Here is a 17,691-nt window from a genome sequence, read left to right as displayed (position 1 = left end):
AATAAGTGTCTGCTAATTTTTTCAACGTAAGAAGAGATTTAGTTTTGCTGACACACGAATGGTAGTTATAATAATCATTAAATAGTAAATAAAATGTTAAATAACCCATAAATAGACTAAAAGTCATTCAGATAATTTAAGACAAAGATGAATTTTAGGACTTTTAAATTAAGATATGAGATTAAAAAATATGGCATTAGGTCAAATCAAGGATGATTTGCATTAGAATCAAATAAATTACCGCCTGTGGGGAAACAAAATATTAATTACTCCCATAAAACTTAAGTAAATAATCCAATATAAAATAGCTTTAAAAAATATCCTTAAATATTTCTTGAAGGCACATAGTATTTTAAAAATATATTCTAAATGCAATATTCAAGTCAGGGAAATGGTAAATACTATACATTCAAGTTAGCTAAGTTAAAAATGTTACTTAGCTACAATTCAGTATTTCTGTGAGCAAACAGGTTTCCAATTCTGGCTATGGTTATTCTGACTTTACAAACATAAAATAGGCAGTTGGCTAATATATGAAATGGATCAGACCTTCAGCTGCTTCCAGACAGCTTCTGCATTAAAGTGACCCATCTACACAGAAATTCCAAATATGACATAAATCTGCATGTTCTGGATTTCCTTCACATTTTATGGAACATTGGTCCCACTGTAGCTATGATATCTGCATAGGGAGCACTCTGGCTCAGCTCAATAGCCCGCTGTTTTTTTAGGACAAGAAAGCTATAAAATTTGGCAGCAGCTTGTTTTCGGTCACTGTGTCTGCAGAGCTTCATCAGACTAAAGTACTGCATTCCCATCTTGTTGGATTCCTGGAAAAATAATTAGAAAAGAAGAAAGGAAAGAGAAACAACATCATTAAAAGTCCAGCAGGCTGTGGATGCATGATGAATAAAATATTGATTTTTTTTTTTTAATTTTGTTTTTTCAACGTTTATTTATTTTTGGGACAGAGAGAGACAGAGCATGAACGGGGGAGGGGCAGACAGAGAGGGAGACACAGAATCGGAAACAGGCTCCAGGCTCCGAGCCATCAGCCCAGAGCCCTACGCGGGGCTCGAACTCACGGACCGCGAGATCGTGACCTGGCTGAAGTCGGACGCTTAACCGACTGCGCCACCCAGGCGCCCCTAAAATATTGATATTTTTGACAAGGGAGTGTGAAATCCTTAAATAGAGAAATGCAAATGACTCATTAGTAAACTTAAAAAAAACCATAGGTCACTGAATACAAGCTTGGCTCGTTGAGAAAATGCATGCAAAAGAACTTTTAAAGTGTTATGCAAATTTCTAACGTGTTATACAAATGTTAGGTCTTTTAAAATTTTGATGTTAACGTAAATAAAGGGCCCTCGTGGAAGGTGCAATTAGTTTAGACTTGTAGGCAGAAAACAACCCACAGGACTTTGGGAGGCTTCAAATACAATGAAAATTATCAGCCTCATCAGGCTTCTTTTCCTTAAAGGTACTGGGGGGTGGGGGTGACTATAAACAACTATAGTGATAAATGTAAAATTATATCTATATATCTTAGTGGCAGAGGAATATGGCTTTATAAACACCTCCCAGTTTCTTGACACAGATCAAAAAGATATCGGAGTCACCATAGGGCACCTATGAACCTACCAGAAAAAGTTGAGCTACAATAAAGCATTTAATTATGGATGAAGATAACGCCTTTTAGGAAGACTAGTACTTGGAATCAGATTTCTAGAATAGAAGTACAGATGAGGACGATTATTGAAAAAAAACCCACAACTGGCACAAAAACAGACACATAGACCAATGGAATAGAATAGAAACTCCAGAACTAGACCCACAAACGTATGGCCAACTCATCTTTGACAAAGCAGGAAAGAACATCCAATGGAAAAAAGACAGCCTCTTTAACAAATGGTGCTGGGAGAACTGGACAGCAACATGCAGAAGGTTGAAACTAGACCACTTTCTCACACCATTCACAAAAATAAACTCAAAATGGATAAAGGACCTAAATGTGAGACAGGAAACCATCAAAACCTTAGAGGAGAAAGCAGGAAAAGACCTCTCTGACCTCAGCCGTAGCAATCTCTTACTCGACACATCCCCAAAGGCAAGGGAATTAAAAGCAAAAGTGAATTACTGGGACCTTATGAAGATAAAAAGCTTCTGCACAGCAAAGGAAACAACCAACAAAACTAAAAGGCAACCAACGGAATGGGAAAAGATATTCGCAAATGACATATCGGACAAAGGGCTAGTATCCAAAATCTATAAAGAGCTCACCAAACTCCACACCCGAAAAACAAATAACCCAGTGAAGAAATGGGCAGAAAACATGAATAGACACTTCTCTAAAGAAGACATCCGGATGGCCAACAGGCACATGAAAAGATGTTCAGCGTCGCTCCTTATCAGGGAAATACAAATCAAAACCACACTCAGGTATCACCTCACGCCAGTCAGAGTGGCCAAAATGAACAAATCAGGAGACTATAGATGCTGGAGAGGATGTGGAGAAACGGGAACCCTCTTGCACTGTTGGTGGGAATGCAAATTGGTGCAGCCGCTCTGGAAAGCAGTGTGGAGGTTCCTCAGAAAATTAAAAATAGACCTACCCTATGACCCAGCAATAGCACTGCTAGGAATTTACCCAAGGGATACAGGAGTACTGATGCATAGGGCCACTTGTACCCCAATGTTCATAGCAGCACTCTCAACAATAGCCAAATTATGGAAAGAGCCTAAATATCCATCAACTGATGAATGGATAAAGAAATTGTGGTTTATATACACAATGGAATTCTACGTGGCAATGAGAAAAAATGAAATATGGCCTTTTGTAGCAACGTGGATGGAACTGGAGAGTGTGATGCTAAGTGAAATAAGCCATACAGAGAAAGACAGATACCATATGGTTTCACTCTTATGTGGATCCTGAGAAACTTAACAGGAACCCGTGGGGGAGGGGAAGGAAAAAAAAAAAAAAGAGGTTAGAGTGCGAGAGAGCCAAAGTATAAGAGACTGTTAAAAACTGAGAACAAACTGAGGGTTGATGGGGGGTGGGAGGGAGGAGAGGGTGGGTGATGGGTATTGAGGAGGGCACCTTTTGGGATGTGCACTGGGTGTTGTATGGAAACCAATTTGTCAATAAATTTCATATAAAAAAAAACCCCACATTAGTGGGTTGCTTGGAGGTGTGGGAGGAGGACCAGTGGGAGAGATGGGACAAAGAATTATCAAGAGGCACAAGGAAACTTTTTGGGGTTATGGATACATACGTTCACTATCTTGATTGTGGTGATGGTTTCACAGGTATATACATATGTCAAAATTGTTCTACTGTATTTTAAATAGGTATGATTTATTGTATGTTAATAATACCTCAATAAAGCTGTTTAAAAAAGTAAATAAATAAATGAAATATAAGGATGCTACAAAACAAAATGATAATTAATAACTAAGAAAAATTCCTGGAAAACAAAAAAACGTGAAAGCAGAAATAAAATTCAATGAAGACTAGAAGATAAAGTTGAAGAAATTTTCTAGAGGATAGGAAAAAAAGCAAAACAAAGGGAATTGATATAAGGGATAAAAGATTCTTTAAAATTTAAAGGTGCAATTCAGGGGATCAAACATCTGATCCACAGGCAATTCAGAAAGATAGAACAGATTAACAAGGAGGCAATTCAAGAAATACAATAAAATTTCCTAGAATTCAAGGACATGAACTTTCAGAATAAAGAAACCACTACATGGTCAGCACAATAAATGAAAAAAGACCCATATCAAAACACATCATCCTGAAATTTCAGACCACTAGGAGTAAAGAAAAGATCTAAAAGTTTCCATAGAGAAAATAAAGGATTGCCAACCAAGCAGCATCTAGCTTTTCAGTAACAGCACAAGAAGACTAGACATGTTACAAAGCCTTCAACATCTGAAAGATACTATTTTCAAACTAGGTTCAGAGACATACAATCAAGTTAAAGGTAAAATAAAGAAATTTTCAGATTTGTATATAGGGTGTATATCTCCTATGCACTCTTTCTCTCAGAAATTATGAGAGGATGTTAACCACCAAAAAGTTCAAAGTAAAGGAAGATCAAAGCATCGAGAACTAGAGAAACTAATATAGGAAAGAGACAAAGGAATTCCCATGTTATGATAAAGGAATGTCCCAAGACAAAAACTATAGAAAAGACCTAGAGAGCAGCTAGCCCAATTAGAATAAAAGGATGATGAGCTCTGGAAAGAGTGTCTTCAAGAAAAAAAAAAATGGAACTGATGAATCAATTGATATATTTGCCCATACTAAACGGGGTTTCATTATATGTCAGAGAATTTTTAAAAAGAATTAAGGATGAGTATATAGACACTAAGCAAATGGGGGAAATGAGGCAATGATTAAAAAAAAAGCACTATAAAATTAAGAAATGCAATGACAATAATTTTTACATAGTCTTTGGGGTTTTTTTATTAAAAAATTTTTTTAACATTTATTCATTTTTGAGAAACAGAGAGAGACACAACGTGAGTGGAGGAGGGGCAGAGAGAGAGGGAGACACAGAACCTGGAGTAGGTTCCAGGCTCTGAGCTGTCAGCACAGAGCCTGACACGGGGCTTGAACCCATAAACCACGAGATCATGACCTGAGCAGAAGTTGGACGCTTAACTGACTGAGCCACTCAGGTGCCCCTCCATAGTAACAGTAACTGCTGATTGTCTCTTACTGTCCATTCTTGTCTTCCATAGGAATAGAATTACTAGCTGAGCCCAAAGCTACCAGACAAAGGACAACATTTCCCAGCTAGATGTGGCAAAGTGATTAAGTCCTAGGCAATGAAATGTGGGAAGTGATACACACAATCTCTGTTGTACACTTAAAGAAATTTTTGCTGCTGAACAGAATGTAGACATGATGGGTACTTAGCCATTTTTGATCCTGGGAATAAAGGAAATGAGATAAAGGTAACCTAGGTCTCTGATATTTTGTGAGCAGAGCAGCCATACCAGGTTATACTTTATCTTTTTAAACCACTGGTATTTTGGCTCTTAGTCAAAATCAAACCTGCATCATAACTGTTACAATTATTGTAAACACTGAATATTGTGCTAAAAACAGACTGGGGTTAGGGGAGATATAACTCAGCGAAATATTCATTTTATGTTGAAAGAAGTTAACAGGTAAAATTTAAAGCTGAAATATCAAGAAAGAACAGTAAGAACATATGATTAGAAATATAGATATAAATGCTAAAAGAAACAGCTGAACATAGTTGCCTCTGGTGAGCAGGACTTAGAGATAAGGAGGAGTAGACAAAAATCTTCTGTGTTTCCTTTTCATTCTTATAGCATAGAACTATGTAACTTTTAAAATTATATACATGTATTATTTTGATAAAAATATAAGTTAAATTTAAAATTATCTGTTTTACTCTTATACTATTTTTTTTTAAGAGAGAGAGAGAACGCACCCTAGTGGGGAAGAGGAGCAGAGGAGGGGGTGGGGGGAGAGAATCTTAAGCAGGCTCCATGCTCCTCGTGGAGCCTGACACAGGGCTCGATTCCACGACTGTGGGATCACAACCCTGGGATTATGAGCAAAGCCGAAATCAAGAGTCAGACACTCAATCTACTGACTTATCCAGGTGCCCCACTCTTATGTTATTATAAACTTAGTTCCATACAGAGAATTGGTTGATAGCCTCCTAAACCCAAGAACGGGAAATACACTAGATGTCTAGAGGTCTGAGTATAGGTAAGAAGTTGCTTAGAATATGCAGGCACCAAAAGCAAACTCTCATAGTTAGCCCTGGGTATACTGCTCAAAATCATTTCATTCTAGTGGAATTTGGTCTCAACAAAAAAATAATGAAAATGATTTTTTTAAAGTTTATTTATTGAGAGAGAGAGAGAGAGAGAGATAGCACATGCAATTCAGGGAGGGGCAGAGAGTGAGAGGGAGAGAGAGAATCCCAAGCAGGCTCCACACTGGCAGCATGCCTGCATGCCTGACGGAGGGGCTTGAATTCACTAACTGTGAGATCATGACCTGAGCCAAAACCCAGAGTCGGACACTTAACTGACTGAGCCACGCAGGCACTTCAAAAATGATTTCATTTTTATTAATGTCTAGAAGATTGAAGTCAACATTTTATTTATTTTGAAAAAAAAATAGGATTGACAAACCCTATCATCTTACCCGCAAGCTATTTAACATCTTAAGAATTCTTCCATTCCACCTCTCTGCCTCAAAATTTTGTTGATTCCCCAATGACTCCTGTTTGAATGAATAATAAAATACCTCAATGAAACAAATTTTACTGAATGCTACTATTTGCTAAGCACAGTGTTAGCTGCTACAAGAAACCCAACCATAACACTGGGTCCTGCTAAATAAAGGAGCTTATAGTCTGACAATAGAATAGGAAACATACAGCTTTAGATCAGTCTTTGTAGGATTATATCTATGCTCCCTAGGTGATGAGGGGCTCCAGAGTAGGAGATTCTGCAGTCTTTACTGGTAATGCGTACCAGGGCACTGTGATCTTACTTCCAAAAGTTAAGTCAGCCATGACTTTTGGTTAGGACTATCCCAGCTCTGGTCAATTTGAACTGAGTTGACAGGGTAAACATAAAGCTATAGAAAAACTGCATTGTAAAGGCCTTTATCTGAACTTCCCTGGTGATACAGAAGCTCTAATTAATAAATGATGTTTAGCAATTTGTGTACAATTGGGTTAGAACCTTTTGGATTTCAAGGGTAACCTGTCCAAAAGATATCAACCCACTTCCTCTCATATTATCTGAATAGATTAGTTCTTTTCAGTCTTTAAAGCTTAGCCACCTTCAGAAACACCTCAATATTTAAAAACAGTCAAGTTGAAATCCCTTCACAGGAACTCACTCTAAGCTCTTATCACCTAACACTTTATGAGCTAGGAACAGAATTGGGCATAGGAAAGGTGCTGATGAATCTGACAAAAGAGCAAGCCTACGAAGTGCAGGGGCGGGGGGTGGCAGGGATGAAGGTGGCACAGATCTGAACTACTTTATAATTTTTCCCAGGCTAGCTCTGACCATGCAACCCAATACCTTCTGTGTCATCCTTATCAGAGGTGCAATGTTTGTCAAGCCTTCATGTGTACCTTTGAAGCCAAGACACTTCCCACAGTGTTTTCAATTTCACAGACTCCAAGATGATTTCAGAAAGTTCCAGAATATTCTGGATAGTATTTTAAATCACTTAAAGCTAAGGGGACTGCCGAGTCCTCATTCCTACTAGCTATGCCGGCTTCCTGGTCCTGATTATATAGCATCCTTTCTTATGCTCCAAAAGGGGTGATCTGAAAATATGGTCACTTCATTCTGAAGAGTTTTCCGAATCTCTCCGGGTACAATTTATTTTTATTTCTTTCTGGTCTGCCCTGGGATAAATGAATTCACCCAATTGCTAACGTTTATTATATTGTTAAATACACAAATGCTGTTTTTCATATATAAAAAGCAGTGGCCCAACTCTTTGGTAAAGATCCATGAGATTGCAGCTTCACCTATATCGCACGACTAAACTAACCAGGAAAAGGCTCAGAAAAAATAGTCTATGCACTTTGCTGAAGCCTGTCTACTTGATCTATCTGGACACCCTACAGCTGAATCCATTGTGTGGAAAGCCCAGTGGATTATTAAAAACAGCTGAACTTGTGCTGTGTTGTGGTTTGCTTGACCATGTATGAAAATAACCTGTGTCTACAGAAGCAAAGAGGCGAAAATTAACCAACCCTCTTCTGGCTTAGCTGTTTGGATATTTCAGGTAGAAAATTCAGGTATCTTTCCCGTCTTAGATTATCCAGAGAATGCAGTGTTCTCCACATATGAAAAAACAATCTAATAGTCTCGGAACTCATTATAAAGATGATTTAGTTAAGAACAACTTATTTATGGCATTAATAGCTATTTTGATATTATTTACTAGGAATTCATTACAATCTTAAAAATGCCTTCAGCACTGTGGTACAAGGACTAGAGAAAGAAGACAGTAATACACATGAAGTCAGGTAAGTCCATGTTACTTCTCGCTTTGCTATTTAATTGTGACCCTTTGAGCAGACCATTTTCTCTTTCTGATCTCTAAAAATCTCGGACAGTATAGGCCTTGAGCCATATAATGTTTTGGATAAAAATTGTTTTGTTTTTTGTTTTTTTATTCGTAAATGAAGTAAAATTTCAAATGCCATAGGATGTACCTCTAATATAGCTCTGTTTCTTTAAAGCTGTTACAAGAATAACTCAACAGTGATTCTCAATATTTTTAACCTATGACTACCTTTGATAATATAAAAATCCCATAGTTTTATTTAAAATTATTTGAAGTTTCAAAATAAATTAAAGAAAGAAAAAAGGTCAAAGCAATTCTGAGTGTGTTTTATCAAACTACTGACACATCTCTTTGTTGAGATCACTAAATAATAATTCTAGAAAGCAACATGATCGCTCTAAAACCAAGTTTTAGGTAAATAAAGTGTTAACTATTTAAGAACAAAGTTTTTAAGAAAATTTTCAAGACTATGAATATATTTACCAATTCAGCTGGACTATTTTCAATTTCTTGTGCTAAGACGGCATTCGTTAAGGAAGATTCCTCAGTAGCTGAAGATACCACTTCAACAACATCCTCCTACAGCAAATTAGGGAAATACAGGTCATCACAGTAGTAGTAGTTTTCATAGGAACAATTTTATTTTGCTAAATGCTTTCATCACATGAATGCTCATTTCTAAAACTGATTTATGTATTTATTTTACATTTTATTTATTTATTTTGAGAGAGGTAGAGCACAAGCAGCAGAGGGGCAGAGAGAAGGAGAGACAGAATCCCAAGCAGGCTCTGTGCCATCAGTGCACAGCCAAAAGCGGGGCTCAAACTTGCAAAATGTGAGATGATGACCTGAGCGGAGATCAAGAGTTGGACGTTTAACCAGCTGCGCCACCCAGGCACCCCTCTGAAACTAGTTTAAAATACCACCTGCATTCGCAAAATATTATTCCTGAAATATCCCAGGTAGGCAGCCCCTGTTCTCCATAAGCCTCCCACAGATGAAGAACTGGCACATTCCTGCCAGTTCTTTGTTGCCTATCTTTTCTAGCCCTGTTTTCTCCACCACTGCAGACCCCACATCAAACATATTTTTGGCTGAGTGGCTGAGACCACTTTCCTTTGAAGCATTTTGTCCAGCCCCAGCCCCTGCCTCTATCCTCATGCCAGTACCAGGTGGCAGAGGAAGACGCACTGTAAGCAGAGGGGGTGAAAATGGGGGAAGCGATATTAATATCTCTACCTAGGGCCATGACACGATTCTTGCCACCACTGCTGGAGCTGTCGCTGGCAAAAGGGAAGAAAAACTATGTCCTCTGAAAGAGGAGCAAAGGCACAGAGAAGAAGGCAAAAGAGAGAGCCAGAAATTCTCCATTCCTTATCATCTCCTTTTTTCATTGCTATAGAAGCTGTTGGGCCCCGTTTTCATCTTTAACCAGTCTTCAGGTAGGAGCTTCCTTCAACAAAGCTTCCTTAATTTTTCATTGCAGCTTTCAGAATGTTTAGTGAGTATCAGGAGTTGTATTTTATTCTTTAACATGCATGTTTGTGGAGACTTATGTCTTTTCCCTTTTAATCTCTATGAATATTTTACATTTTAGACTCTCAATTTTGCAGTTACTTTACATAAAAAATGCTTTATAAAGATTTGAAAATGACTAATCAGAATCAATACTTTTCTGTCCTGTCAATGTGCTCCCATTCCTGACTGTATTTCACATCTGTTCACCGTTTTTGGAAGCAGAATAAGAATGGAATTGAAGGCTAAAGCATAAGTTAGGGCAGAGGAGCTAAATGGTTCAAGAGAACTCATACATCAATCTCTTCAAGCATGAGGGAAAAATCTGTTTTGTTAATATGTTAAAAAATCATGAACTAAACAAGCTTGCCTGATCATAATTTTCAGTAGGTGCACTCTAAGTAATGCCTGAGCCCAAATAAGGAAGATATTGGCAACCTAATAATTCAATATCTAGTATACTATCAAATATTTAGTAAAATACATTCTGTGTTAGTGCGTTGTGAAATTGTCTTTCCTTCCAAGAGCATTCAGTTTCAATGTGGACTGACTTTGAATTCCCTGAGTGGTTATCAAAATGCAGTGATGATGCAGCAAACCAGAAGAGCACTGGTTTCTTTTTATCTGGTGTGGCTATATCTGTACAATCACTAAAGTGACAATAGGAAAAATATATTAAAAAAATTTTTTTTTAATGTTTATTTATTTTTGACACAGAGAGAGACAGAGCATGAACGGGGGAGGGTCAGAGAGAGGGAAACACAGAATCTGAAACAGGCTCCAGGCTCTGAGCTGTCAGCACAGAGCCCGACACGGGGCTCAAACTCACGGACCGCGAGATCATGACCTGAGCCAAAGTCGGTCGCTTAACCGACTGAGCCACCCATGCGCCCCTGGAAAAATATTTTAAAGCACACTGTTTCCAGCTATGTTTTTAAATAACGATTTTTGAATAAAAATTATGTCTTCAAATAAAATTTTTAAAAAATTTTTCTTTGGTCATGGATCTTCAGATAGTCTCTTGAATTCAAGGCTAAGGTAATTATAGGTCTAAAACATATTCTTAGAGGTGGGAAGAGTGACTTTCTGATCAGAAACAAAACATGGGTGTATTGTCTAGAGTCCCAAAAACATTCCATGATATACTGAATGTGGGGCCTAAGAGGATTTTCAGGATATAACTGGATTCAAGTACAATCACTTATTTGATTACCATGCAAATTATTTCAGCATGAAACTACTATCTTCTTATTTACTCTCTTAAACTTCTAGAAAATACTGTTCTACAGATGAAAATCATGCTTTACATACCACTGCCCCTTACCAAACAAATTACGGACTAACATAAGACTAAATATAAACTATAAATGTAAGAAGACATGTCAGAGTCTCAAGTTTCCTTCACTGTATCTTTGTCAGAAAAATAATGCTTTTATGATTCTCTTTGGTTAACTTACCTCAGAATTAATATTTTTATTGGTATCCTCATGAGAGCTACACTTCGGTCCATTGATCACATCCTTCCAAGTTTTGGGTTGACTTAAGTCTTGCCGGGAATTTGGCTCTTCCATCACGGAGGTCTCTGAATTAGTAAGTAGAGAAGATTTCACCAAACTATCTTTCAAACTTAAATTGGGATATGGTTGTTACAAAAGAAAACTTCTGACAGAAAACTTGGAATCTAAGAATTTAAGCAAAGTGTACACAAACTTTCTTATAGTTTCCCAAGTCTCACATATTTATCTTCCCTTGTCCCTTGTCTGCTTCTTATCACCTCCCTCCCCATGGTCCACCTACTATCTCCTCCACACTCACTCCCAAACAGGCACTCACAAGATAACATGGATAGTTCAAGCCCATCTTGGTGTATTGTGTGGCAGATTTTAATGCCTTCAGGACAGGTGATCACGAAGCAGAGATTCACTCGTTACATAAGCTGGTTTTATTATTCCTTTATAATAGTCACAATAATAATCAGCAATTATCAATACTCCAAGTAGCTTCTGGGTGGATGGAAATTTCTACATCTCAGATTCATTGTACTGTTGAAATGCTATTCTTATCACTAGGTGACTTTTCCTTTTAGTTGTCTTAAAGTGAAACACTATCCTACAAGATAAAATAATTTTATCTGTTGAAGTTCTGTAAGTACTGCCTGTAGGGATGAGGGAGGTAGGAAGGAGTGAGATTAGGAGGAATCCACATGGTATATATACTTCATCTTTTTAGTGTACTTGTTGAACAAAAATTAATCTGCAAAGAAAAAAGGCAATGCTGATGTAACAATTTCTCTTAAGCTGAAATATTCTTCTAGAGATAGCATTTATACTTGGGAATATGGAATTGGATCCCATCTTCATTTTGAAATATAAAATGACATTTTTGTTTCTATAACAATCCCCTCAACACCAACAGTTAGGATGTCTCACCTATTATGTTTTCATTTCCCACTTCTTCCCTTACTGATTCCTTCTGTATCAATTTCCTTCCAAGTTTAAAGCCAGAGGACAGAAAGCACTTTGTAAACAACTGTAAAAATATACACTTCTATTACTTGCTTTTGTACAAGCAAAGCAATTCAATAAAATACAAGCACATATGCTAAAAAGTGAAAACTATAATTCAGGCACACGCATCAAGCAAATTAATTCAAAAGTAAGGGAGTATTTTTCACCAGTTTATATTCTGTTGTATACATGAACGTAAATATGCATTTATTTATTTATAACCAAGCACTGCAACTATGTAAAAAGATGGAAAGGGGCGCCTGGGTGGCGCAGTCGGTTAAGCGTCCGACTTCAGCCAGGTCACGATCTCGCGGTCCGTGAGTTCGAGCCCCGCGTCAGGCTCTGGGCTGATGGCTCAGAGCCTGGAGTCTGTTTCCGATTCTGTGTCTCCCTCTCTCTCTGCCCCTCCCCCGTTCATGCTCTGTCTCTTTCTGACCCAAAAATAAATAAAAAAACGTTGAAAAAAAAAATTAAAAAAAAAAAAAAGATGGAAACTATTACCATTTTCAGTTCTGCATGAGTCATATCCTGGGCAGGACTTGACAGAAGTATGTCCACTCCTCCCTTCTTCTTCCACATCATCAATCTTCGGGTAGGAGGTGCAAGTTCCAAAACCATGAGTGTGTCCGTAAAGGAAGTAAGCTGTTTATGCATAATTTTGCTACTGATCTCCTTGACTGGATCTATGAGCAATTTCCTCTTTTTGCCTTTTCTTTTCTCAGCAAGGTCTAAATATAAGAAATAGACACAAATGGGATTGGTTGTACAGCTTTGTAAAATGATATTCTAGACACTGCATACCTAAGAAATGTCTACCACAATGCAACCTACAGAGTTGCCATGGGAAGAATATCCCTTTCTCTCTACTGAAAATTATGCTTCACGAGACTTTTGCACAGCTAGAGTATCTGAGCAGCCAATAGTTGATGCAGTTTATAACGTGTTCCTTCAAAGTGCTTAGGAGGGACTCTGTTGACCTACCAGGTAGATTAACTCAGGAAATGTGGAGCAGAGAACATAATGGGAGGGAAGTTGCTCAATTTTGAAGTTCCCTAAGATATCTATATAACAGAATATTCTGAAACATCAATTTGTATTTTTCAAGTATATTTTTCCCTCCTCCATTGAAATTCATACACAAATTCCAAGTATGCAAAAGGGGAGGGTTAGGTTTCCCAGAATGGATGAAGATCTGAGATCAGATGGAGCCAGAAGGAACAGTAACCTGCTTGCTAACGTGCCTTAGTAAAATCCTGGGAACATGATAAGATCCCAGAAGGGCTGGTTGTGTGATGACCCCAGAGGCTATATGGGTTGGGACAGTAGATACCACAAACTGTTGTGGTTGATGACCAAAGTTTCCCTTCCACCTGCCACACTCCTCTCCCAAATTTTGATACTACATGGCTTAGGATAGATAGGGGAGCTATACAGATTGAAACTTTTGCCAACCCAGTGGGATAGAGGCTCCGAGTTGAATGTGGTAAATAAAAAAACTTGAATGCTTTATTCCTTGCATGCCTGAATTTATAACTGAAATTCATATCAATTATACTACTTGAAACCAGGATGTTCTTACAAGGTCAAGTTATATATTATATTCATATTTATTTTTTATTCCTAAAAATATGCTTCAGGTTAAATGTTAGAGGGCACAGACCTCTCTTCTGATCCTTTTATTCTGCCTTATTTTATATGCATGTGCATGTTTATTTATCTTTCCAATCAGACTACAAGCTTCTTAAAAGCAGGTACTATTGTTGGTACCTGGGTGGCTCAGTCATTGAGCATCCGATGCTTTGATTTCAGTTCAGGTCATGATCTCATGGTTTGTGAATTCAAGCCCCTCATTGGGCTCTATGCTGACACTGTGGTGCCTGCTTGGGATTCTCTCTCCCTCTCTCTGTGCCCCTTCCTGGCTTGCACGCACGCTCTCTCTCTCAAAATAAATAAATAAACATTAAAAAAAAACAAAAAAAGCAGGTACTATGTCTTCTTAACTCCTGTGCCCAACAGAGAGTAATGGTTCAATAACTACTGGCATTGAACTGAGTTTTATATTTTCCAATTTCCCAAATTGGGTGTATGGTTTGACCAGGACTGACTATAATGAAAGAATCACCTCAAATTTCCTCCACACTCTTTCCCTACCCTTTCCCTATTGTATTGCAAATGTTATTACTAGGTTGGCTACTTCCTATAATATTTCACAGATTATCTCACAGTAAATAAGATAGTAGCGTAACAAAAATAAAAAACAAAACCATGAATGACGCTGACCTGAAACATCAATTGGGTCAAGGGTAAATCCATGTTCTTCATTTGATAATGTGATTTCATCCATTTTTTCATTTTCAGGTAGACAGATACACTCTGAATTACCTGGTTCTACTAATAACATCACCATAAAAAGAATCATTAGAAAAATAATAGTTATGTTTAATCTAGATGTTTATATGAGAATGAAAGCAAAAGATAAACTAATTGAAGATTTATATTGCTAACTGGAGCCAAAACTGATTTTTAGAATCATGTACTTAAGAGAGTTGAAGAGACACAGAGATTATATGGTCTGGGGCCCAGTGTCTAGGTGAGTCATGCATCGTCACCTTCTTCTGCACATGTGACATCTAAGGCTGGACTTAGTAGAAACAGTGGTAGCAACCACAGTAAATGACTGACATAAACTTGATTGTGTCTGCTAAAAAAAATTTGTATTCTGGGGGTGCCTGGGTAGCTCAGTCGGTTAAGCAACCGATTTCGGCTCAGGTCACGATCTTGCAGTCTGTGGGTTCAAGCCCTGCATCAGGCTCTGTGCTGGCAGCTCAGAGCCTGGAGCCTGCTTCATATTCTGTCTCTGTCTCTGTCTCTCTGCCCCTCCCCCGCTCATGCTCTGTCTCTCTCAAAAGTAAATAAATGTTAAAAATTTTTTTTTTAATTTGTATTCTGTTAATACTTAATTATTAATTGACCCATAAAGGACCATAAATAAATTTATATCATCTCTCTTTTTCACATTTTAAATTTCTACTATGTGTTAGGAAGGAAATGTAACATAAGAATGAATGAGGAATCAAAATGGGGCTATTTGTACTTTCAATTCTTAAGAAAAATCATACAAAAATACTTCAAATGATCTGAGGTACCGTCACATGAATTTCAAGTAGAAAATATCCCCACATTTGTAATTTCTCTCAAATTGTATACAGATTGTCCAGTTATATTAATGTCAATATGGTATTAATATTAATAATTAATAATCATAGCAATGTCAAATATTAATGATGTTTCTAACATGTAAGACATATTATTTTAATGACTCAAAGGCATAGTATTTTGCCAGAGTATTTAGATGTGCTCTCATATCAAATAAACCCAATCCTGGTTAAATACCACTGTTGTACCTTTCTTGGAACCTAGTTTCCTATTCCATATTGTCTACAGTCAGACTCAAAAGAGTTTGAGGGACAACATTCTTTATTATTTTTCACTATATTATATTGCTACTTAAACCGAGCAAGTTGTAAGGTTTAATTTGAACATCAGTATCTGTTCACTTTCTACACAAAAGATAATTTCATCATACCCACTATAGTATCAGGAGGCTCAGGAGGCAGGGAAATTTCTCTGTTCAAATGCATGTCTTCTAACAGGATATTTTGGTCATCTTGCAATAGATTGTCTTGAAAAACACAATAAATACTTCTGTCACAGAGTTGAATCTGTCATTTTTTCACTAAACGTTTAATTGACATTATTGTATATAAGGATTATAAACAGATACAAAAATGAATCAACCTTACTTAAGGAGATTTGATTGGCTACATAGACTATCATATTTCATGCAGGATAATATAGAACTTTATATATTTTATTTCCTTTCCCTTATTAAATAGATGTTTAATTTCAGGAGATATTTACTAAACTAATACTGTGATAGTAATCTTGTTACAAAGCCATATTTAAACTCCAAATCAAGGGGCGCCTGGGTGGCGCAGTCGGTTAAGCGTCCGACTTCAGCCAGGTCACGATCTCGCGGTCCGTGAGTTCGAGCCCCACATCAGGCTCTGGGCTGACGGCTCAGAGCCTGGAGCCTGCTTCCGATTCTGTGTCTCCCTCTCTCTCTGCCCCTCCCCCGTTCATGCTCTGTCTCTCTCTGTCCCAAAAATAAATAAACGTTGAAAAAAAAAATTAAAAAAAAAAAATAAATAAACTCCAAATCAAGAAGTGAAAGCTTTCAAACTTCTTTGGTAGACACCTAAGGTAGAACCACAATTTTTTCATAATTTTGAAATTTCTAAAAGTTTGCCACAACCAGTCCTTTAAAGTAAACTAGAGAATCTAAAAAAGACTTGTTATATAACCATCACTATCTTTAAAATACAGGTATGTGTATTCAGATTTCCCAGTTTTTGCCTACTCCATTTCTATGATTCTTTTATAGTAACATCATGATATAAATATAAAATTACAATATAAAATGTTGGACAGATCCTTAGAATAGCTGTTTCACAATTTCTCTTAAGGGAAACAATGATTCCAATATACGATCTAATATATCTTGTGAGGAAATATACTAACTTCATTCCTTCCCCTCTAAAAATTAAGAATTTGTAAAAATAAAAACAAGTAGTATTTTATAACCTTTAGGGAAAATGTGTTTAAATAGATGCCTATTTACTTAGATCTAGCCTAAATGTTTAAATACACCACAGCCTTTGAAAATGTATGTAAAAAATGTATTGACTAAAAAAAAAAAAAAAGTATTTATTTAGGGGCCCTTGGGTGGCTCAGTTGGTTGATTTCAGCTTGGGTCGTGATCTCACGGTTCACGGAATAGAGCCCCACATCAGGCTCTGTGCTGGCAATGTGGAGCCTATTTGGGATTCTCTCTCTCTCTTTCTCTCTGCCTGTGACCCTCTTGCACGTGCACGCATGTGCTCTCTCTCTCTCTCAAAATAAATAAACTTTATTTTTTTAAATGTTTATTTTTGAGAGACAGAGACAGAGAGAGACAGAGTATGAGGAGGAGAAGGGCAGAGTGAGAGAGAAAGGGAGACACAGAATCCGAAGCAGGATCCAGGCTCTGAGCTGTCAGCACAGAGCCTGACGCGGAGCTTGAACCCACAAACCGCGAGATCATGACCTGAGCCGAAGTCTGATGCTTATCCAACTGAGCCACCCAAGTGCCCCTAAATAAATAAACTTCTAAAAAATGTATTGATTTATATGACACGGGGCATACCTGACATTTTAGTTTAATATAATAAGCCTATTAATACATTCTTAGCATGACTGAAATAAATATCCAATTTCTTTTTTTAATATCCCATTTCTATATAACCAGACAACATACCAATCATCTCTCCTGCAGCCCCTTCATCTCCAAATCCATCTCCACTGTCATAGAACAGAGATTTTTCTCCAATGAGGCTTTCGGAACTATGTTCAACTAAAGGACCACTGGAATCCAGCAATATGTTGTCATCAAAAAAGCTATGTCTTCTGAGAATTTCAGATTCCTCCCCTAAATAAATACATATCATTAATACTGAGTTAGAAACATAGAGT

General features: G+C 37.3%; 1 protein-coding gene across 4 annotated transcripts in view; it reads right to left on the bottom strand.

The window, feature by feature from the left end:
* Positions 1-299: 299 nt before the first annotated feature.
* Positions 300-17,691, bottom strand: part of RAD21L1 (RAD21 cohesin complex component like 1) — a 30,104-nt gene continuing 12,712 nt past the window's right edge. For 3 of the 4 annotated variants that reach the window (XM_047853264.1, XM_047853263.1, XM_047853266.1), the window contains 9 exons: positions 17,477-17,647; positions 15,707-15,802; positions 14,401-14,511; positions 12,622-12,848; positions 12,043-12,142; positions 11,071-11,195; positions 8,582-8,677; positions 6,203-6,280; positions 300-830 (listed from right to left, as the gene is read on the bottom strand). In XM_047853264.1, coding sequence (XP_047709220.1) covers positions 642-830; positions 6,203-6,280; positions 8,582-8,677; positions 11,071-11,195; positions 12,043-12,142; positions 12,622-12,848; positions 14,401-14,511; positions 15,707-15,802; positions 17,477-17,647 — 1,193 coding nt within the window. In that variant the 3' untranslated portion in view covers positions 300-641. The remainder of the gene's footprint in view (positions 831-6,202; positions 6,281-8,581; positions 8,678-11,070; positions 11,196-12,042; positions 12,143-12,621; positions 12,849-14,400; positions 14,512-15,706; positions 15,803-17,476; positions 17,648-17,691) is intronic. The other variant, XM_047853265.1, reaches the window with a different exon arrangement.

The sequence above is a fragment of the Prionailurus viverrinus genome, chromosome A3 (genome assembly GCF_022837055.1).
Source record: "Prionailurus viverrinus isolate Anna chromosome A3, UM_Priviv_1.0, whole genome shotgun sequence".
Classification (NCBI taxonomy): Eukaryota; Metazoa; Chordata; class Mammalia; order Carnivora; family Felidae; genus Prionailurus; species Prionailurus viverrinus.
The sequence above is the reverse complement of the archived record's forward strand: the minus strand, read 5'-3'. Positions and strand labels throughout refer to the sequence as shown.